The sequence below is a fragment of the Apteryx mantelli genome, chromosome 22 (assembly GCF_036417845.1).
Source record: "Apteryx mantelli isolate bAptMan1 chromosome 22, bAptMan1.hap1, whole genome shotgun sequence".
NCBI lineage: Eukaryota > Metazoa > Chordata > Aves > Apterygiformes > Apterygidae > Apteryx > Apteryx mantelli.
In genome coordinates this window covers 6,787,479-6,811,952 of record NC_089999.1, presented here as the reverse complement: position 1 = coordinate 6,811,952, position 24,474 = coordinate 6,787,479, and the positions used below count along the sequence as shown (strand labels likewise).

Here is a 24,474-nt window from a genome sequence, read left to right as displayed (position 1 = left end):
TCACATCGGACCCCATGAAATATCATATTTAGTCTCACATTCAGAATGAAGATATAGTCCATAGAGTGAGCTGCAAACTTCAGAGGACTTTTCCGCAACAGTTTAACAAATGCAGAAAGTAGGGAAAAAGATGTCAGTCTTGATTTATGCAACATAGATGCACTTGCTGAAGGGAAGAGCTCATGCATCTCTTTCCAAGACTAATCCACTAGGGCAGCAGTGACTGGCACTGCAAGTATTAACTAGTCCTAAGGTCTGGTATGGCTTGATGGGGAGTGAGGGAAAGGGATATCTCTGTAATTGTAACTCCATTGCTCTCAGGATGCGGGGAGAAGTAGGAAGTACTGCAGAGATTCCCGTGTCTTGCCTTTACCCTGCTCCCTGCTGGCTTTTCGCTTTGGGACTCAGATGCCACCTCAGCATCAAAGGTGCACTCGGAGTCAATCCAAAGAGCAAAGAATCCCTGCCTAAGGGGAGTCAGGCAGGTCTGGCTCTGTCTTTGTCTTCTGCAAACTCAGAGGAATTAGTACAATAATATTAAAAAAAAGCTGGTGATTTCAGCTGTTTCCTCATTTTTCTCCTATTCACAGGTCCTTTTCAGGCTGTCTTAATATAATGCTACCCAGTAGCTCCCTTAGGCTATGCAGTATTTGATTCTGGAGGACACTGGAGAGGGAGTTGTGTGTGAAAAGCTTTCTCAAAGCTTAGTTTAAACCTGATCCCATTTAAGCAGGTGATGAATGTGATCCAAGTGCTGTTCTGAGCAGGATAAAACCACGTTCAAAGTCATTTCTAAAACCCATGCACAAAACTAGGTTCCGGTTTCAGCCTGTGCAAGCCCTATGTAAATAGCTTCTCACTGAACACATGAGCCGCTAATTGTGTTCTTCACCACCGTTTTAGAGATGAACAGTGTCTGTGCTGATTCTTCCTCTTCAGTTGTGGATTTACAGGTTTTCCTTTAATCAGCTTCACTAAAGTCTAAGCCAGCCCTTTTGGGGGCTGCAGGGGAGACGTGCTGGGTCTCTCTATTTCCTTTCCTTTCCTTTTTATTTGCCAGTTCCTTTCCCTCCTATTTGGTGACATGACACACCACACTGCTTGACGTTCTAGAATATTTCAGCACATTCTGTGGCCAAATTGCATAAGTTAGGAGATGTGAAACTACAGCAAAAGGCTCTGTTCGGTCTCCTCGCTCCCAGTTCAAGTGATGATTCTCTTTGGTGGTTCATTTCATTGTGCCTTTTGTTTTGGGAAAATATCTTCTGAGATACCTTACTATACAGGGACACATGAAACAGATTTAAAATGGGAAGGAAAAAATAGTCTTAATGAAAGAAAGCTGAAGAATATCTTTACATAAGGAAGTGATCATTTTTTATTAATCAGAGGGAAATGTATATGTAATTATGCTAGATGAACTCTGTGGGGAGGTTTTTTTCTCTCTTTATGATGTCTTAAGGGATTTATAAATATTACAGAGGTTTTATAGCATCATAATATTTCAGATGTGCAGTAAAGCTACTTTCAAAGGATTAGTGCAGACAAAGCAGCACAGTAAAAAATAATTACAAGTCAGCCAGTGCTACTAGGCTCTGACATACAGGGCTGATGAGAATGAGAGAGGCAGGGTTCAGGGAGATAATTTTTCTAGCGAGAGCAGACCACACAAGTGCTGCGGAATGGAATCCTGAGCACTGTGGCTCCACGGCTCTCCGTTAATTCCAGGGAATTTCAGCAAAGTTGGGTCTGTGGTGTCTCTACATGCACGATGCTGCTGGAGAGAAGGAAGGAAGGAAGAGAGGTGGAAGACAGGCGAGGGAGGCCTTTTTCATATTCCAAAAACATCCCTGTGTTTATTCAGTTCGAGTGACACCTTGTAGCAAATTCTGCATGCTGAAAGGAACTCTGTACCCAAAAATAGATTGCGTTCTGATCAAATGTGTTTTGCAGCCTGCGTAACTGCCTGGAATGTACCACCTGTACTGAAAAGAGTACTGACCTCAGTGGAACCAGGCTGACTTCACTAGCTGAAAATGTGGCCTGTCGTTTCACTGCTGAACTATCTGTGGACGCGTGTGCACGTGCATGCCTATGTGTGCGTGTAAATGTGTGTGTGTGTGAGCACAGGGGACTGCGTGGGTGGAGAGGGACTGCTTGGCTGTTTACATGAAGCAGGAGGATATGTATACGCCAGAGAAGAAAATTTGTTGGGTGGGGAAAGCAGTTAGTGAATGTTGGGTCACAGAGGTTAAGCAATCTGTGGCTGGAGAGGTTATCTGCTGTTCATAGATAAGTATTGGGAGATAGTACATGCTCTCAGTGTAGCTGTGCATGCGGAAAAAAGGAGACAGTGATTGGGAAGGGATTTTATGTGGGGCAAAGGAGAATGCTTTTGTGTACATGAGTGTGAAGCAGGGAAGATGCAGTCCAACAGATTTTTGCATCTAGCAGGGATCAAAGGTGTGTGTGTCTGTGTGGGTGTGTGGGAGGCTGGGACTACATATAAAATGGAGTGAGGATGAGAAGGGAGGGATCTGTTTGTGAGTGCAGAGTGGGTAATAAAAAGATCTTGTGTTCCTCACTTCTGATAATGTGGGTTTTTATTTGAATGATCTGAGGCTGTTGCCTGTTTGAAATGCAAATCGTGCCCTTAGAGCAGTTTATGTTGCTTTTTCCTCTAGACTGTTCCCTGCAAGGCAAGCACTTGGGTTGGCCATATTCTGCTCACCTGTCCCAAAAAGGATCTAATCCATGCTAAAAACATGTGGCTTGCCCATAGCTGGGATCTTTGTGCGGATGCAATGTAAAATATCTCAGCAGAGCAAACTTATGTGATGATAACAACAAAAATTCTGTTCAACACTGCAGAAATCTCTTGGATTCAGAAGCTGGATTCAGTGAAAACCAAAATTCAAAGACAGGGAACATCAGTCTTGAGATTCCAGAGTGGATAGAAAACAAGGAGAAAGTGTGATGAATGAAAAAGTAGTAGTAACTCAGGGTTAACATCGTACTGTAGATCACAGTGGTGGACAGAATCTGAGCAAGATGATGGATGATTCTGTCTTTTCTGCAGCCACTGACGTAGTTGCAAAGAAAGGAAGTATAAAATGTGAAAGAGTGTAATTCAAAGCTGGTAGCACCTTATGCCTACATTGCCCTGGACTGAATGAATGAGTCAGGGTAAAAGACAACCAAAGCAGTCTCTTAATAGTGTACTTCACTCTTTTTCACTGAAGAACTTCCCAGGAGACCTGCTTATCCACTGGTGGAAAGATTTTGTGTCCTTTTCGGTTAAAGAAAAGAAAATACACAGTAAGTTGTTGAGTGGGGAGGGGTTTCTGCTTGTGTTTTAACTCTGGCTGTCAGCATTATCACCCTGTCGTCTTTCTTTTATTTAGAGTGTTTTCTGAGCATTTTAGGATGTGTTGGACCAAACTGGGGATTGACCTCCCCAAAAGACAATGTCTACATGAATTACCATGAGGCAACCAAGATACAGCTCATGGTCAGATTACTGCCTATTTTGCCTGATTGTCCATGGAGACATTCTTGCTCTGCAGAAAAGGCTTGGTAGGAGTCAGCTGCTTCATACCTGCAGCAGGGCAGAAGCACGCGCCTGAGCAGTCAGTGCAGAGTAGCTAACATCTCATGGAGCTGTTCCTTCGCTATCTGGCAGCAACTCATCTGTGTTACCACCACTTCCTGGGATGTCTGAGAAATTCACTGAAGGGGCTGACCAGTTTTTATCTCTGATATCAAGAACCTGCTCTAGCCCCAGCCTTTTTGTAAGTTTATCAGGGTAAAGAAGCGCTTATGTTCTGAAGTAAGAATCAAGTATTTTCCACTTTTCCCTTCTTTGCATGTAAAGATCTAAGCTGATTCCTTGCCCCCTTTTCTTTGTAGGTTGCCCTTAAACCAGAAGAGATTTCTTCACTCTTAAACATATTCCCTTTACATCTCACTAACACACATGTAACCCCCCAAGACAAACGTATACAAAATGATCCCTACTCTTGTATCCAAAAAGGCAAAGGCAATGCGTGCTCATCATTTCTGCCTGTCCGTGTCCATGCTCTATCCTTGCACTCCCAGACTCCCTGACACTACCGGACAGGAGAAATGTAAAGAATCTCAGTGAAGGAAACACAACTCAAAGCAAGTGCCTGGCTCAGCAGAGCTGTCTTGGGACCAGATTCTGGTACGGCTCCATTTTTCATTTAAAGCTTCTTTTTAAAAAAAAAAAAAGCAAAGAAACCCTTTAAAACCCAGGCTAATTGAGAGAGCACTAACACTGGTAAGACAAATGAGTGATATGCGACAAGCCTGAGATTTCTCTTCTAAAGTGAAGTGTTGTTTTGTTCACAATGGGATGATTAATACACTCAGGCAGGAATATTAATAGGCTTGTTCAGTTGTTGCAACATTCTTCCCGCTATCAAGGCCCTGGAATCCGAGCCCAGGGGACCCCTGCCTCTTCAGCCTCATCTGGCATGTTTTGTATGTCAGTCTGAGAGCACATGTTGCAAAGACAGAGCAACCATTTTTGCAAAGTGCAGCTAGGTACCCTTCGCATTTTACAAATGGAGAAATCAAGGCAGAGAGTAGTGATGTCTCAGTCCCCTCCTTGCCTGTCTGTAGGTCACCTACTAAATACTTGACAGGTCCCGGTTTAGAAACCATGTATTTGCTCAATTTGGTGTTGCCCTTTTTGCTAGGTAACTCTTTCAGAGAGATACTCCTGAGTCAGAATCCTGTTTCTGTTCATTAAAGAACTCTGGAGGGTTTGGATCTGTCAGCCAGCAGCTCAGACCTATTTCTAGTCTCCTAGAGCTGCCTTTGGGTTTGACTTACTCCTCAGAAAGACAGTGACAATACTCCTGTTCCACCTCCTTATCACTCATCCTTATTCTACATCCCAGCTCCCTATCCACCAGTCATGCAAAATCAAGTCACAGTTTCTTTCTCTGATTATGGATTTCCTAGTTTTTCAGAACAGATCAAATTATGTTCCCAATACTGCAAATGCAAAAAGACAGGAGACTGATGATCCAGAATGCTGGATACCTTTGATGCCGACAGACTTAGCTTGAAACTGGTGATGGAAAGCCATTCCCACCCGACAGCTGTTCTTTGGCCCCTGTGAAATGCACTGGTGGTCTTAGTCCCATTCCACAAGTGACCAGATAGATCATAAATAGGATCCACACTCACAGCTTCAGCAGAAAAACTAAAGATAGAATGAGCCACATGGGCACCGATGTCCTTTATCATCCCTGGAGATTAATAACGAAAGAGTAGCCATGAACAAGTATTGTGCTGGGATTAAGTTGTCCTAGTATGGTGATCGTTCTCTGGATAAATAGGCTTCAATCTCTTCTGCCTAGAATAGAACTTCACTAACTTTAAGAAACTTTTGGGTGGTGTTTGTTGTTGCTGACGGTCTGTTTCTAATAGACTATTAGCCACAGCTTTTGGGTTTGTCTGACCCTTCCTTACCGCTATAATCCCTGTTTAAAGTGTTACTGCACGGAGAACCCATCAAACTGTTGAGGAAGAATGGACATATTGCCAGCATTTGGCATATAAAGTTCGCAAAACCTCGAGCTGGAGCACACTCTCTTTCCTTGTGGTGTTAATCTTAAAAGATGCAAATTGTTTACTAGCATGGAAAATTTTTACCGTGTTGAATATGACTGCTGTATTTGGCCACAGCAGAGCAGAGTATGAGAATAGGAAAGCATGTATTTTGCCTTCATAACGATCAGCTACAAGATCACAGGAGAACCAGTTCTGCTGCTGCACCCAAAAACGCTGAAGCCAACCTTATGCCATGCAGCCAGTTCCCCTAGACAGCTTGCAATACATTCCACTGGGTAACATCTGCTTTCTTTTTACCTCAGGGAACAAATACATTGTAAATACGTAGGATTGTCCTTAATATTTCCAGTCAATCTGGAAGTGTTGAAAACCTCCACCAGGCACTTCACGTTACATGGAAGGCTGCCCATTGCTGCTCAAAATAACACTTATTTCATGTGTAGAAGGAGGAGGGAATCTCTTTATTCCAAAATCAATATTTCTACATTCATTAAATATTCCATTTATTCACTTTTTTTTCCATGCCTGGGATGGCATTTTATCCTTATTTTTATTCTCACTACAAATACATTTTTCTTTTCATTTCCATTCCTAGTTCCAGATTTTAGTACTTTGAATTAGCTGATTGGAGATTGACAGATCTGCAGTGTGGGCATGTGGGTGAATGTCTACCATAGCCCTAATTTTCAACCTGGGATCTACAACAGGATGGCTGAGTGCGGAAATCCGCCTGGCAAATTAAATTGATCAGACAATGTATGCTTCTAACAGAGTCAAGTGGGAATATTTCCTTGAGCTGCTCTGCTCCTCAGGATATTTGAAATCAGTATTGAATTTGAACCTTCACAGGCTTTTTTATTTTGATGAAAGGAGACAGTAGAAGTTGCTTTCTGTTTCATGCAGAATAGCCCAAACTGAATAAAACTCATTTTCCATGACATGAGAACCAGGTGGGACTGTGATAATGAAGTTTAAAAGTAGAAATGATACAGAAAAAAAAATCTATTTGGAAGGGTACTCAAGAGACCGCGTAGTCTGTTGTCCTGCCCCAAATAAGGATGATGCTGTGGTTAAAACATTTTTGTAATCTACAGGAATCACAGATTTGATTCCTTACTGCAAAACAAAAACTCTATTGTCTTAGGCAAGCTGGTTGGGCCCTTATTCAGAGGTATATAATGATGCCTAGTTCTGATTCATTTTTAGTGAACATTAGGTTTTTAAGTAAAATCACAGCTCTCTCCCCAATCTTTCTGTGCCTTAGCCTTCAGACTATAGTCTGGTGATAAAAGCCTGGCCTTCCGTTTATTGAAGATAATGTAGTTATCTAGCCTAGTGAGGCAACGTAGTGTATTATCAGAGCTCGGTGCAAGAATATAGAGTCTCCTCCAGGTGTGGAAGGCATTTCTGTCTAGGAAGAATCTGTTCAATCAGTGTTGGTCTGGATAGAGTAGACTTCTAAACATTTCTGTGTCACTAGGAAAGGATAAAATTTCCCTTTATAGCTCCCTAGCTGAGTCTTCATGCAGTGCCTCATTTTGAGCCTGGCTACCTACCCCTGCACAGGAGCTGGGAAGGAGTTCCCATAGCCACTTACCTGAATTACTTGTGTTTCTTGAGAACAGCAGGTATGGGAATTTCAGCCTACGTCTCCAAGCGAGACTATAAGCTGGTGTCACTCCACCGCAGCAGAGAGCTCAGCAAAGCCAGTGCAACAGGGGAAGCAGGCTCCTGTGTCAAAGGCTCTGGCAGAGGTCACTTTCCCCAGGGAACAAGCAGTGGCCCAGCTGTGATTCTCAGCATCACACTTTGGGTCCCACACTGCTTTCGAGGTAGCACAGTGACAAGCGGTCCTTGTTTCTCTGAGCTGCCAGGTTCTAGTCCAGAGGAAGGCAATGGCAGAAACTCTTAATGAGAGATTCATCTGTAACTAAACCAGCATTTTTATATGCCACACATACATACATACATACATACATACATACATATATATATATGTTGAGGACTGAAATAAAAAATTCATCATGACAAAACACAATCCTCTTGTATTACTTGACTGTATATATTTTACCTTCAGTTAAAGATGGAATTTGTTTTCATGGGTTCTTAACAGACAAGGTAATACATACTTGATCTTTTTATTTATATTACAGTCTCCAAAAAAGGCAAAGAAGAAGGTAGAAGGTGGTTCCAATGTATTCTCTATGTTTGAACAAACTCAGATCCAGGAGTTCAAAGAGGTTGGTCACTGTTCTGCTGTTCCGTATAGTGTCCTGTCACTGCTAATGGGTAACATAGGTTTTGTTTGTAACCTTTATTCGATTCTCCATCTGTTTTAATAGAACACACAGTTGTTTTCTGAATCATCTCTGTGGTTTTGGCTGGTATATCATTTTCCTTGTGTGTTTGTTTGTTCTTTCCTTCATTCTTTCATTCCTTCATTCTGTCCCTCCCTAACTCTCCTGTTTCAAACCCTAGGCTTATTCAAAAAGCCCCCAAGGTCCACAAAAAATAAAATTATTATCTCATCTACTTTAGCCCTGATTCAGGAAAACACTTGAGCACATGTTTAAAGTTAAGTTTAAGTGGTATTTTAATAAGAATAGTCTTAAGTGCTCAAGTGTTGTCCTGAATAGAGCTGCTTTATTGAACCAGGACTTTAATTAGTGGACTATTCCACAATAGCAATAGAAAATATTCTTCTGTGCCCTACTAACACTGTCCACAAAGTAGAAACAAAAACACCGAGAAGCCCTCAGCCTGCTTGCTCCTTAAATGCCCATAAAAGAAAACAACATGCTGAGGTTAACTAAGTAAGCATCTTTCAGCCCCCAAAGAATTTGGTATTACCAGGCATTGTGGATTCTTTCATCAGTTACCTGTGAGGAGGCGAATCTAATGGGCTGCTGTAAAAGCTGATGCATAATTAAAGAAAGATAATTTGTTTGATGAGTTTACACTCTTGTTCTGATTCTGGAATGTCCACAAGGCCATCATAGTTTCCATTGGTTTGTCATTATAAATTATTTATTTATTTCCATTTTTATTAACTCTTTGTTATTGCATTTGAGCTGTTGGTTACTTATGACTGGTCACATAAGCCTGAACACACACATATCCAAGATAAAATCCAATGTGATAAATAGGTACTGTAAATTTTGTACTTGTGGCTTTCAACTTTTCATGAGGATTCCCACCAGCAAAGCTCAATGGTGAATGAGACTAAAAACCCATACAAAGAATTGTAAACATGGCTCAAGTAAATTAATTGAAACTGCTGACCTTTTCCACAGAGTTAACGGGAATATGTTTAACACTCTTCTCCCAGCTCCCATCTGAATCCTATGAACTTCCAGTTTTATTTTCTCCAAAGAATACTGTCTGAAGACTTAGCTTCAAAAATAAGTGCTGGTCAGAATGCTACTTTTGAACTATTTTAAATAAGATAGTGTTTGGAACATTTCTGGGGGGACAGTGGCAGGATGATGGCAATGTCTTGAGACAGTGGAGTGGTCTGGTGAAAACCAAGAGCTCAAGTGATGTTGCGTTAAAAAAAATGTATACTTGGGGGAAAAATATTTCTTCATTTTGGTTGAAAAGTTGTTTTTGATCAGAACAGTTTCATCCAGAGATTTCAATGAGCTCACTAGAAAATGTTTCATCATCGTTGTGATTATGTTATTTTAAGTTCACTCATTAAGATATAAAATGCTCTAAAGCTCTAAATCTCTTCCTTTCCTTTGTGAACTTGTAGGGCTCTGCTTTGGTCTTCATATTTCTTTCTGTTTTGCTTCCAAATTGTGGGGATGCTTAATCACCCTTTAAAGCAAGCCCCCCAAAAAGGAATGAAAGCAACTCTAAAGAGCTGGGCTTAATTTCTCTATTAGGTGATGGCTTGGCAGGTAAATGAAGTGTTATGAGCATGCATGCTGCAAGTAATCACATGGGCAAACTGGAACGTGAGCAGTGAGGCTTTGTAAGAAACTGGAGGTAAAACTACATGAAGATGTATTAATATAATATGATCATGGAAAGAAGTGCACCCTGTAAACTTTAAAACTCTGCAAGTTACTGTAGTTGCAATGGACTGGCTGCAATCTCAGGGGAATGTTGTCTTTCATAATAATCCTGAAGTAAAATATTTCCTGGTCAGTGTAAAGATACACTCTCATATTGATGCACATGTCAGACAGATAACCATCTTCAGAGACATGACTGGTTCTACTAATATTCCTCATAGTATGTTCAGGGGAATTTCAGGTCATTAAAATCTTTCAAAATCAATGAAACATGAAAAGTGTGAGGGCAGCAAATAGCCAGACATGCAAATAGGTAGATAGACAGTGAGCTGGATAAATAATGGGTAGAGCACATAAATTCTCTGTTGGCTGAAAATAGAAGAAGTTGAATCAAAATCAAAACTTGATTTTTGCCTGACGAGAAGTATTTAAGTTCAGCACATTAAGGTCATTCAGAGCACAATCAGTACTGTCTGAAGGACACAACTTATTGGAAAGGGAAACAAACTTTGAATAAATAATACCATGAAACCTAAATTTCTGTGTCCTCTTTTAAATTCAGCTTTCCTTCTGTGAAGCATTGTTTTAAGGTCCAGAAGAAACTGAATTTAGCTTAATAGTAGAGAGCTATCTACAGTAATTAAATGTTTTACAGAATATGATAGCTGAACAAAGGACTGGGATATGGGAAAGGTACAAAACACACAGAGTTAGTAACCCATGACTAGAGCTTCTCTAGTTCAAACTTTTATGGGTTAAGGCCTGAATGGCTAAAGCTGCCAGCATTGGCTTCAGACCAGCTCCACGCTGCACTGAGCATTAATTTAGTAAGAAGAGGTTTGGGAGGGTTTAATTAATCCCCTTGCCAAGATACAGTAATATGTTAAAAGTGAGGAAAGCACACCAATGTGGCATGGTGTGGATGAATCAAAGAATGTTAAATATTCTTCCTTACAGTATCGATATACTGCCCCATGGACAGGTATGTGTGATTGTAGCACTGTCCAGTGCAAAATGGCAATGGTAGTAAATTGTCCCTTTTCTTCCAACAGGCTTTTACCATCATGGATCAGAACAGGGATGGCTTTATTGACAAAGCAGACTTGAGAGACACATTTGCTGCACTAGGTAAACTGGTAATAATAATTAAATAATTAAAAGTAACAGAAATGCACTTAAATTTCAAGCACATAAGAAAGGTTTAGATTAGAATTAGAGTGGGGGGGGATTCAAGAGATACGCAGGAAGCAAAAGGAAACCTGTTCGATTTGATCTTCCTCCTTTATAGTGGTTGCTATCCTGACTACAAACCTCCAGCTGGGAAGTCTACCAAGCAGCCTCTTTCAGAAACTAAATGAAGGTCCCTCTGGGCCTCATGGGTGGGTGCTACAGAGCTGTGTACCTGGCAGCTCTCCAGAGGCACTGATCCCTCCCCTTCAACCATTTCATAAAAAGCCCACCCAAGTAGGGGTCCGTGCCAGGCATTTCTGATTTGCCTCTGAATCCAGGCTTCACAAGCTGTACCTTTTTCATCTAGGAGCCATGCAATATCTACCAATTAACGTTCCTGTCATGGACTAGCTGCCCCTCTGCCCACACCAAAGTAGGAAGACTTCATGTGAGGTTCTGTGCCATTGTGCCTTGATGTGGGGTGGAATGTGCATGTCATGAGATTAAGTATTGTCCATTGCATGTGCATCACGATTCTGCCAACATCAGGCAGATTAAAGAAAATCTTCCCAAGCAAAGGAAAAGTCAAAATGCTCATGATCCCAAACTTCGAGCTGTATCCTTGTTGCAACATTTGAGGCTTGAACAGTGATGTAGGCATTTGAGCTTTTGCCATCTGGATCTTATTAAAAAGAGCTTGATAAGAATCTTTAGTGCTCCCTGGAGTGGAATCAGGCTCCAGCAGAGTCAGTGCAAAGAGCAGCAGCTCCTGAGTTCCTTAGAGGTTTTCAAACTTTGGCCTGCAGCTACTGCTATCCTGAAGTATTTATTTCTTAAGGCCAAGTTCTGGTATCCTTCCCATTCAGTGAAGCCCTTGAATGCTTATGAAGTAAAGTCACAGCAGGTTACCACTCAATTTGAGTAGGGGTGCCAGGGTCTAAACGCTCATCAATAGTCCAGCACAATGATGGCAAAGAGATAGGATTACTGAACTCATCCATCTGTTCTCTACTCACAAAGGCATCTTAATATACAAGAGGGCAAAGACTGAGACATTGGATCCACTTCAGTCACTTTGAGCTCTGCTATTAATATCAGTGGGGCTAGTATTTCACCTGAGGTTAAAAAAAAAACCCACAAACCAAAACAATTTATTTGGAAGTGGCCTCTTCTTTTGTCCACTGCTGGCCAGGTCTGTATTACTTATCCCTCCTACTCCTTCGCTCACCATTTGATCTTAGAGCCAATTCTGCCAGTTTGTTTTACATTGGAGTATTCCGGAGTTGTGTTCTGCCATGTTATTAGCAAAGTTGCACAGGGCCCTGAGCTCACCAGTGGGAGGAGATGAATAGGAATCATTTTTTTGAAACACAATTTGTGATTTATTATGAAAAATAATCTCTGCTGCAGGTCGTCTAAATGTCAAGAATGAAGAGCTAGAAGACATGGTGAAGGAGGCGCCAGGTCCCATTAACTTCACTGTCTTCCTTACTATGTTTGGGGAAAAGCTGAAAGGTAAGTACCTTTGGGGCGTTGGAGAGGTATCTGTTAAAGATTCTCAACACTGAAATATCTCAGCACCTTGCAAATTATAATAATGTATCCACAGAAAAATGCTCAGAGGCAAGGAGCGATCTCCATTTCTGCAGACAGAGCTGAGGTATGAAAAGGCTAAGGGACAGTTTAGAGGACAATTCAAAGGTGTGATTTCAGCTTGCATAAGCTAACATGAAAGTGGCACGTTCAGGTTCAGAAAGTAATGAAATCATGGCAGCTTGGAGCCCAGTGCAGATGAGTTATTCACCATCTATAGGTCCCCAGGCTGAAGTCTTTGTTGCTCATACTATACTGGTATAACTACCAGAGTTAGCTGGTTTAAAGCTATCTATCTTCAGTGTTTCTATGAATAAACCTTTTGGCATTCCTTTGGCTTGTTATGCAAACTTGACCTCTGCACATTCCTTGTAATTACAAGGCATGAAGGAGCTCTAGGAGCAGCGTGGCCTTCCCTCTTTTTCTGTGTTAGTTGTAACCCAAAGTCCCAGCCTTGACCTGACTTGGGGTCAATGGTAGTTTTGCCATTGGCTTCAGCTGGATGAAGATTTGGTGGTGTAATTCCTAATTAATGGATAAATTGGGCTGATTTAATCTCAGTGGACTTCAACAGAATGATAAGGAAGAGGAATTTGGCCCATTGCCATAGAATATATAGGAATCACTGTAAGGACTTCAGAAAACATAGGTACTAAATTCTATGTGGAAGCTAGTAATTTAGTCTCATCTCTTATACTGTACATGGCTGAAAACTGCGAGAGGGAGTGTGAGGCCAAGAGGAACCTCTAATCATCTTCCTGTATGCATTAGAGACTGGTGAAAGCCTTGACCTTCAGAGCAAGGTAGTTTGCCTCACTCTTTTTCTTTCAGGCTTTAGCCAAGCACATCCCAGGAGTTCATTAAAGTAACTAACATGATTTGATTCTCTCCTCCCCTCACCTTTTTTTTCTTGGGGTAGCAATTATGCTGATACAAATAAAATGAACAAAAAAATGGAAAAAACCTCTCTCATCTTCTTAAAAGAAAAACATGTATTGCTACTGGGCTCAGGTTTTATACTCCTGAGCACAATTTCAGTGAAAGGCTCTTTACCCTTAGAACAGAAAGTAGAGAGGTCTGAAAGGAAGAACTAATATAACTAGTAGATGATGTCCTCAAAGAAATACACTACTGCTAAGGAATGCAGCCTGTCTGAGAAGTATAAGAGCTGATGGAGAAGGCTCTAGACAGACATGGAGGAGGGGATGCTGTTTCCCAAACATTGGAGTGTCCTGATCACAGTGGTACCTGCACCTTTGCGTTCCAGATATCATCTTGCATAGCAGATAATGGCCATCTCCATGATCTTCCTTCTGGCATATGTGACTATGTCTGGTGGGGTGCCCTGCTACATGTTCCTGTCTATTCACGATGCTTGTGATCACACAACGCATGAAAATGAGCTCTTCTTCCTTTCCCCTCTTCCCTCTTCTGTCTCTTACAATTGCTGAAGCTGGCAGAGAGTCCAGCCCTGCCAATTGTGTGGCTTAAAACCAGAGCCAGCACAGGAAGGTGAATGGTGAAGCATACCCCTCTTGTCTGCAGGTTTCCTGTTGGCTACTAGCAGAGGAGGAGGTTTTTTAAATTTCCATTTGGTGACGGGAAAATCGCAGCTGTGCTTGTCATGCCCTTCTGGTTGGGTTTGTCATGCAAAGGAAGCAGAGCCAAAAGACTGCACATTCCCAATCGAAACTAATTGGGATGAAGAGCCTTTGTAGTGCAATTAGAAAGGGAGAAAGGGCTAGAGGAAGTGGATATGGCAATTTTGCAACACTTTTTATTAGCTAAGTACCACTCAGAGAATTTGGTGAAAGGTGCTTTCTAAGTAAAATTTGTTGTGCTATAATTGATTTCTGTCATATAGGGGAAGCTGGGATTTTTGGGACGAGCTTTAGCTTTGTATATTGAGATTATGATGCCAGATGAACAGCTAACAAAACTCAGTTTATGTTAATGCCAACCACATGGAGCTGTTTCTACAGGGAGTCAGAATAATACAATTTGTACAGAAAACAGAGATGCCGCACATCAAAGAAACCACTTTATTTACCAGCTAATCAATAAAGAATGCCTGCTGCATTGCTTCTCTTCAAAGCCAAAGTCCAAGGATATGACAGAGTAGAAAATGTAAAACACAGTAAGGAAAAAAAAAAAAATCCCCCACACAGTGGTGACTACTTAAAATGCAGCCCCTTCCTTGGAGCTGGAAGAAGTTTCTCTTCATGGGACAATCAAAACACTCATTAAATACCAATGCTTGTTGTATTGATCATATATTCTTTGCAGTTGGAGTACATTGCCTACAGTTTGGCGGAAGAATATACGTGGCCAGTGTGTGACAAGAAGGAGGCCATATTTTGGGTTATTGACCATTATATCTACTAAGATACTGCTACTAATCCTTGCGAAACCTTTTAAACAAAGAAGACTGAGGAGGTGTCAGGAGTGTATATTGCAATTAGGGCAGGCAACCCTGCCTGGGTTCTATTCTGGTTCCACCTCGGTCAAACTTTGGAACATAAACACAATAGTGTTGACATTCTCAGAATACTTATCCCCTTTTAATTACATTTCAAAATTTCAGCATCCCAAGTAGCTTCATTTGTCCATGGCTCAGGTTGCCTGTTTGTAAATTTGATTTCTTACAGTTAGGAATAATGATTCGTATTATGGTACCATAATGTTATGAAATACTAAAGATTAGTCAGAAACAGAGTATATGGGGTATACTTCAGTGTGGGTAGAAACAGACTATAAGTGAGAATACTCAGAATTTGCAGTATTACAGAATACTCAGAAACACCAGTCAAGAGTAAGGCACTGTGAAAGCTAGTCCCTGAAAATTTTTTTTCCAGTCTAAATAGATGGGACAGATAAAGGATGGAAAAAAAGGAAGAACGTCACTATCATTTTATTGCTCGGAACAGAGGAGCAGGGAAATTAAAGTCATACCAAAAATCTGTGGCCCAGCTATGAGCAGAAGCAAAATCTTGGAGCCACAGTCTAGTGCTTTAAACCATCCTGTTTCTGTAAGTAACACTTACTTAATGAAGAGATCCTTAAGTGGAAGTGCACTACAGAACATAAGTGCAAATCACCATTTTATATTGATCATCCTGTTTCCATTGCATTCCACTGACATTTTGATTTTATGATGAGCTCCATTTCCTTTAGTGGGGGGAAATAACCTCTTCTCTATATAGTGAAGAACAAGTAACATCAAAAAGTGTTTTTACAAGGAACGTACAGTACAGGATTAAAGGAAGCCAGTCAGGGAAACAGTTTGTTATATTTTCATTTCTGAAAGCCACTAATCCTCTGGGTACTGATATTGGAGGCCAGTTCCTGGAAGTTTTCTCTCCTGCAGACATAGAATAGATATGAGTTATTATTTTTAAGCTTCTGAGCATTGAACTATTCACCTCTATTGTTTATCTGACATGACAAATGCTGCCGTCTTGAGAAACCTTTGTCTTCAAACCTACAACTGCAGAATTCTCCATTTTGCTCTGTTTTCAAGTGAACGCAATTACCTAGCGAGTATTTGACAGCTATAGAAATACACCCTGGCTTCTAAATTATATTTCATTAATTTTAGGCACGGACCCAGAAGAAACCATTCTGAATGCTTTTAAGATTTTTGACCCAGAAGGAAAAGGCCACATAAAGGCAGACTAGTAAGTTTATTTCAAATCCTTTTAAAATAATAATAATAATTGCACAGTTTAAAGGACCATTTAAAAGCTGTATTTTTTACAGTATTTTAAGAGGGAGAGGAACTGGCAGACGGAGAAGCATTTAGCTTTGTAAGCCTGAGTTAAAAGACTAGACTATTGTATGAATGTATTTGTATACCAAAAAGATGTTATTGTCTTCAGACATTGCAAGAGGCAACGGAAATATAATCACATGTAGGCCATTAGATAGCCTTTTTTGAAGGTCTGGATATAAATCAACACATGACTCTTTGTAGATTAACTCCATATGTGAAATTAAAATGAATGTCTGGTGCCTAACTCTGAGAGTGCTTGACTAAAATGGGAAGGCTAGTTGCCTTTTAAAAAAAGTGATCAATTTAATTAACTCTGGGACATGGTTTTAGTGAGGACATTTCCCTTGTTATGTGTTTACTGTTTGAGCCTTCTGCATCTAGACAATAATTTGCTGTAAATTTCAGTAGATACTGTGGATGCCAAATCAAGTATTACTATTAATAATATGACAATTATTATCAGTAGAGCTCCCTAACCTATTTTTAAAATAAAGAGGCAGGGTCTAATTTGTATTCATAACCTGTTACACCAACAAAGCACGGTAAAAGGACTTTAACTGCTAATCATACAAACTTAAATCCTCGTTATGCTGCCAGAATGGTGTAAGCAGGGAAAATGAGATAAATGATATCAAATCAGGGCAATGGATGAGGTCTGACCTGCGACTCCAGTGAAATGCTTCATGTGCCTAGATATATGCATATGCTTAAATTCCTTGATGAATTTGGGGTCTACACTTTTACTGCAGCAGCCAGTTCAGATAAGTTTTATAAAGCATAGTATATATAGGTAGCTAATGAGGGAACTATGAGTTACAATACAGTATGTGCATCAAGGGATTCTGCTAATGTTGTGATAAATGAACCCTAAGTCTTTTACCAGAACCTCTGAGGTCGAGTTTTCCAGGACGTTATCCACAATTATTGATGTCTTATGCAAGTAAGTTAAAAATAGTAAATTCACGCACAATATTTCCTTCCACTACCAATATGCATTTCAATGACAGTGGCACTTCAGTTCCCGGCAGGTATGAGAGTCCCATCCTGGTAGGCAATAAGCAAACAAAAACCAAGAAACAGTCTTTCGCTGAAGAACTTCCAACTTAATTAAATCAAGACCCAATAAGTGGATGGAGCAAACAGTTGGAAGAAACAGGGGGTTAACAGTCCTCCTTTTTTTTTTGGGGGGGGGGGGTTGTAACATTATCCGAATAGCTTGGGAGGAAGAGTCAGAGAAGTACATCAGAAGTGACTCAAACAATCAGAGTAAAATTTATCCTGCTGCCAAACAGGCCAGATCACATAGCAGTGAAATCACAGCCATGAAATACAACCTTCTAATGATACAAGAACCATGAAATGTTTTATTTCCCGCCACTATCTGTAACAATATGCTGCATACAAAATTTGCAGCTTGCCACCCTATGTCCCGTTCTACATTCCTTGGAATGCTGGAAGCCCCACTGAAGCCAGTTGCAGTTTGGGGCAAATTAGGAATGCAGTATCAGACTCCAAAATGAAGATGAGAGAGAAATACTTTTTCTTCCTTGATGGAAAAGGTCAACCTTGTCCCCACCCCCACTGCCCTGCTAGCATTAGACAATTGTTTTAGTTCATCACCACAACAGAGCATAATGTTTACTTATTAGACCCGAGGGTAATGTTGATCATTACAGAACAAACCATTAAATCAATTCCATGAATGTCTTTGAGGTTTAACTTCTATTCATATGCTTCCAAAATTTAGACATTTGAAGGTTTTGAAATAATTTTTATGTTGGCTCATGCAGCCCTTTCAATATGACAGTTAATGTTAATAAATAATATTTCTCCATATTAAAAAATCCTGGAATATTTCTCTCCAAAACCAGCCATGTTGACCTTTTAATCAGAACTTCCTTTTATGTTCACGGAGTTAACATCCTTCTGGGGATTTTTATGTCTCTTCCCTCTGCGTGTTTTCACCTCTAGTCTGGAAATGACTCACTTAGTCCATCTGATGGTAGTCGGGATGGAGTCTTCTAACCTTTCCAGAAGCTCCAGGAGTTTATAGCTTACTTCCAAATTTGATGACAGACTTTGTTTCTCTGCATCATTATACCACACATAAACTCCTTCCTATAGCATGATGTCAAAAAGAGAAAATGCTTTAGGTTCAATTCTCAGCTGGTGTAAACTGGCATAGCTTTTGGAAAGGTTAGATGATTCAGTGCTAAACACCATTCATTTATTGGACAAAGTGAGTCAGGCCAACATCAACTGTGGCTAATGCTGATGCCAATAAAACTTTGCAGATTTGTACCAGATGAATATGGGACCCAGGGAGTTTAAATGTATTCTGGACCTTTGGAAATCAGTTTGGCTGAGCTAGTGATGTTTCTCATCATAGGTGTAGGGCACTGCTCATTAAAAATCACCTGTTTTTCTCCAAGACAGCACTGTGGGAGGCTCAATCCTGGGGAAAAAGCAAAGTGCCCAGAGATTTCACAGACCATTTAAAAAAATATTTTGAAAATACAAGACAGCAACAAAATGTTTGTAACTGTAGAAGCAACTGATGTTAGCCAGGACAAGAGACAGCATTTTGACACCCACATCAAGACAAATCAGTATTCTTTTTTGCCCAGAAGACTTTGGGTTTTGGGTTTTTTTTGAGGAACAGTCTTCAAAAAGAAAAAAACAAGATACACAAAGAAAGAAGAAAGTACATAATCTAGCTTTGGAAATTGCGAGTGTTCATTTCCCTATAAAATAAATAACGGAAAATGTGCATAGGTCCTTAACTCAGTCCTTCTTCCTTGTGAGTGTGCCAGAGCCTATTGGGCTATGCATCAGAAGTTTATAATTAGACATTTGATCTTTTCTTTTCCCCTAAATACTTTAAACATGTGAAAAGAAGACACATAGCACCCAGATCTCTTTTTAATTCAGTCCTGTTTGTGATGAAGTTTATTTGTGACTTCTGACAAAATTGCTGTAAGTGCTTCCTTCTATTCACCAAGCTTCTTCCTGTATCACACTTCCTATTTACATTTGTTAATGCTGTTTGTCCTAGTGCACATACACCCAATAATCAATTTATGCTGATGAGAATGATCTCTGTAGCTCTTGCAACCACAGATCATCGGAGAATTCCACTTCAAAAACTGCAGTCACATAACAAATGACCTGGGTAAGAAGACAAAACCAGCAATGTGAGAGAAAGGGATGAAGAAAGACTTTGCTAAGTAAAGAGCATGGGAAAGTAATGCAGGGAAAATATGTACCATAGCTTAAGCTCTGTCTTTGAACTCAGAGTTTTTCTCCAAGCTTGCATGAATATTTTCACTCTTGTCCTTTCTCGTAAGGTCTTTATTTGTTACCCAGAAACTTCCTTTTCCAGTTTTCCCTTTCTGTCCTTCACATCAATAAGAAAGAGATTCAGAAGTACGTATGCCTCTTATGCAAATTGGGATATGTCTTTGTTGCAGCCTTTTAGTGGAAAAACAATATGTGTGTCAGAGATACAAGGAAGTACAGTTGTAGCTCCGCCATCAAAACTACACTTTTATATGTATGACTTGTTTCACTCGAGATGCCTGTTGCATGGGAGCAGAAAGGGAAGCTGCTTTACTATTTTGCCTGAATATCTGCATGCATGTTAGGTGAATCTTGCTCGTATAAAGATGTTCCTGTGCAGGCATGATTTCTATTACATATAGGTATTTTAAAATATTCACTTTAAAAAGTAGAAAGGGCTGTTTTCAGAAGAGCTATAGCACTCCCTTCGCTGCCAGTTCCTCCAAAAAGCAGCCCTTTTTCAAAGCTATGAACTAAAACAGGTTTCTTTACTTGTTTCAGTTTTTGTTTTTGCCCATCAGACGGTACATCTGTTATCACTGATTTGTAATCTGTTTCACTGATCTGGAAAAAAATCTGATAACGTACAAATACCTTTGGCAATAACAAAAAGAGACAACCTCTCTGCCTCTTCAGTGTGAATGCAAATTCTTTAGGATTAATATAGGTATTCTTCTACAGGAAGGGGAAATTATCAGTGCAAGTGAAAGGGGTATTTATGTGGTATAAGTGAGTTCATACTGGTGAGTGCTTTAGCATATTGCACATGTTCTGCCCTCAGTACATGAGGAACTGGGTGAAATATAAAGGCATTTTATCTAAAGGAGCTTAGACTAGAAGCAGTAATCATTTTTTCTGGCTTTTCTATTCACCTACAAACTTAGGTAAAAAAAATCACACACTCAGCTGACTTCCCACAACCAGTTTGAAAACAGAGGGTAAATCAGCTGAGGGTCTGCCCCCAAAATATTCTCTTTGATGTAACTGCATGGGATGCAGATTGTGTGGGATAAGGTCCTTGTTACAGTTCTGTAACTCCAGATCAAGACATTGTACCATGAAATACAACGGGTCTCACGCAGTTTTAGTCTCCTCTGGGAACGCCTGCATGCAAATAAAGGGATTCTCAGATGATGATTCGGAATAGCTGCTGGAGTTCTCTTTCAAGTCCTCTTTCCCATTTCATGCTCTGTTCCTTTCATCCTCAGATTTTACAGGAAATATTCTCTCTTTTGGCTTTGTTAAGTGATCCAAACTTTAAACAGCAAGTGAGACAATCTACCATTTTAGGTTAAGATAAGCATACAAAATTGCTGTATTACAATTAGAGTAATAACCTTAAACAATTTTAAACCTCTACAAAATGTCACAAAAGCAAAATAAGTTGGCAGAGCGAGGCATTGACACTGATGGGTGTCCACAGAAAATCTCTTACAATATCATGTAAGGATTAACAGTTCTAATTTATGCGGTCACACATATTTTCTTTCATGCAACTTCACCAGGGATCTTGCCATCTGAATTGTCATGTGCCATTATCACCCTTTAATCAGGTTATTTCGTTTTATTTGAACAGCATCAAAGAAATGCTTATGACACAGGCAGACCGGTTCAGTCAAGAAGAGGTAAGGACCTTCTGCCTTATTCAAAATAGGAATAAATCTCTAGCTACTATTCAGCAATAAGCATTTGCCCCTTTTTAAATGCATGAATTCAGCTCAAGTCTAGACTGCGAGAAGGTTGATGCCAACTCTAGCAATTAGGAACAATTCAAAGCATCTCTTCTGAATAGTTCCATGGCTAAATCAAAGTCAAACAGATTCTTTGGATTTCCGTCCAAGTGTAAGCGTGGCCTATCTCTTGCTGTTCTTTCCTATGGTGAGCTGGGCAAGGAATTTACTAGAGTTCAAATGGGTTTGGGCAGGGACTGTGATCTGGTTTCCATTTCTTGTGAGAGTTATTTTGTTTGAAATCTGAAATGAGTTCTGAAATGAGGTACTGACTTTGTGGTTTGTGTGAGACGGAGCATGGATTCTGCTGCCCGGGAGGAATTTAGAGGGACTTTCTTTTTAGAAGAGGAGGTTCAGAGTGGAGTTTGTTCATGGCAGGAACAGGCTGCAGAGCTGATGGGAATACATTATTTGGTCAGGGCTTACCTGGACTTTAGGGAGAGGGTTTTTTTGACGGGGAACTTTTCTGGATTCTAACAGGACTGTGTTAACTAGTTGTGTCCTGATTTCTATTTCAGTTTTATTGAAACTAAGGAAAAAACTTCCATGGTAGTTAATGGATCAGGGCAGAAGGGAGCTGAACTGGGTGGAAAACGTAAAGCAGTGCCTGTTACTATCCCACAGTCCCATGTTTGTAATGCTTATCTCCTGTTTGCTTGGCAGATCAACCAGATGTTTGCTGCTTTCCCTCCAGATGTCTCTGGTAATCTTGACTATAAGAACCTCTGTTACGTTATCACCCATGGTGAGGAGAAAGACTAACAGGAAAGAGATGAGCTTCTCCTGTGATGAGCCTATACACCAAATTATTTCATAGTGCTTTTGTGTGCAAGACAAAGGAATAAACATTCAGTATGTGAAGCCATGTGGTCATCAGAAGAGAACCAATAAAACAATTGAAATTAGATTAAAGTTATTTAATGCTCCTGTTTTTATAAAAGCAGAAAATGCCAATTTTGTGAGTTTTTCCCATCCTTTTTTTCCTGTTGGTGGTTTGAAATGGAATTTTCTTGATGAACTGGTGCTTTCGTGATTTATTGACAGTCCTAATGTTCACCAGATGGCCCATTGGACACTGCAGTGTTGCTTAACCTCTTGTCTTTTATACATAAGCTCCACGTGCTAATTGAGAAATCCTCTAACTTATTGCACCAGGAAGAGCACTTTGTAAGTAGAATTCTGTTCCATCTCACAGCCCCTAGCAATGAAAGTGTAAATAAAACAATCTTACGCTCCTGTGAATATGCAAGATGCCTTCTCTGCCTTAGTGATGTGGTCAGTTTCAGAAGTCACTCGGTTCATTTGCTTTGGTGCAACCGAACAGAAATACTGGAACATTCCTATTTTCTTATAACAGAATTACCTAGGCTCTATTAGAAACCTGTAATAGTGATTTTCCCCCTTCAGAGATACCTTTATTATGTGTAGGGAGGTTCCATGAAGTAACAATAGCACCTAGTTCTTTCATTAGCTGGTCATGATCCTTGTTTTACAGATGTGGGACATGCTAAAGGGATGTGTTTTGCCCAAGGTCATTCAAAAGCCTAGGGACAAAGACAAGGAAAGAATAGGGTTACACATGAAAGCAAACTACCTCTCATGTTTATGATCTGAGATTAGTGCAGTTTCTAAAATGGGCTACAGTTTCTTGTACTTGGACTTCTAGGAACTGGACATATTCTGCTTATGTGGAATATTGCATGAGCGCTTTCTGCGTGGGAGTCAGAGGGACATTGCAGCCGAAGAAAAACATGTTTCTGCTGTTTTACCAACAAATGAGAATGGTTTCCTTTCGCATCAGTGTTGTTGGCACTACAGTCGCACAGACACTGAGAGCAGGTAACAGCTACTTCTTTTCTGTTCCCATCTTGGTCTTTGTAGCTTGAGGGCAAGATGTCAAATTCTGCCCTCATCAGGAGAGGTAGAAATTACATGCAAAATCTTTGTCATCTACATGGCTCAGGGATGTGACATTCAGCCCCATTTGCATTTTTTGGTTGCTCCAGCAAAACCCTGCAGTTAGTGCACTTCAGTAACATGGGAATACTGGAATGAGAAGGCTCCTAGCAAGGATATGCACAGAGCTGGTGCAATAAATCTCATTCCTTGCCCCTATGTCCAGAAGCAGTATGCATATTCCTGTAACAGCAATGTTCTTCTAGTATTAGTAGGTGATTCCCAGTTGTATCTATCAGGAATTATCTCTCTTCTAAATATTGGTGGACACAGCTAGAAGCAAAATTTAGCCCTTTCTCACATGAATCTTGCTGAAGATGCAGAAGGGCTTTGGCACTGCTTGGAACATGTTCCTGTATCATTTGAAATGACTGCTGGGTCACGCAGCCCCCTCCCTCCCAATGAGAGTTGGGGTATGCAGCTTGACTGGGTTTTAAGGACTAATAACACTCCATGCAATGGAAAAGTCTGCATGGCCTCTTTTCCCACCTCACAGCATCTCTGCCAGAAGCTGAGCTTTCCTGTACAAGTACAGATCCTACCTCTGTTTGACATGGTGGCTCCTCTCTCCACTGAATGTGTTTCTGCTCACAGGTGTGGGAGCACTGCTTATGGGATAAGGCTGTACCTAGGCGATGGGTGGTAATGGAGCTGGAGGATTTTCAGTGGCATAGAGGATGATTTATGAGCTTCTGCTTTGGGCTTTTATGTGGGCACAAGTGACAGCACCTCTCTGCAAAGGACGGAGCTGCTTATAGGAGAGAGCTCCAAAGTGGATATTTCATTTACAGACTTCATTTGGAAACTGCTCAGGTCATGGGTCTGCAAAATGCTCTTCTGTAGCACAAACACATATGCAAAGTCTCATACTGATTTATATTAGCTCTACAAAATCACATACCAGACCAAGTGAATCCAGACCGTTTCACTAATGTGGGTTAAAGTCACTGAGCATCAGATATCCAGGTGGTGCTTAGGGGTTTTGCACTGTTTAAAGATTTCAGAATGAGACAGAAGAGTAGATAAAGTGGCACACAGGCTTACCTTTGACCTTCTACCCAGAGAAGTGTATTTTTCCCTGTATGTGCTAAAATCTTCAAGGCAAAAACTTTGAGGATAGTGCGCTTGAAAGATGAGGTCACATATTTTTCCATCAAAGCATGTGCACTTTTTGACGGGTTCTTTTTCGTCTGGTATTAATGGCTAAATGACTTCTTAGAGTGCAGTTCTGTGACATCTTAGGCTGATACAAGGCTGGGTTGAGCATTTCCACATCCTCCTCCTTCCCTGG

At 40.5% G+C, this 24,474-nt stretch overlaps 1 protein-coding gene across 1 annotated transcript; it reads left to right on the top strand.

Moving 5' to 3' along the window:
* Nucleotides 1–7,808: 7,808 nt before the first annotated feature.
* On the top strand, nucleotides 7,809–22,020 carry MYL10 (myosin light chain 10). The gene is made up of 6 exons (XM_067309572.1): nucleotides 7,809–7,844; nucleotides 10,676–10,751; nucleotides 12,204–12,308; nucleotides 15,985–16,063; nucleotides 21,074–21,122; nucleotides 21,891–22,020. The coding sequence occupies exons 1-6, from the start codon at nucleotides 7,809–7,811 to the stop codon at nucleotides 21,987–21,989; spliced, it is 444 nt and encodes a 147-aa protein (XP_067165673.1). The 3' UTR covers nucleotides 21,990–22,020.
* The last annotated feature ends 2,454 nt before the right edge of the window (nucleotides 22,021–24,474 follow it).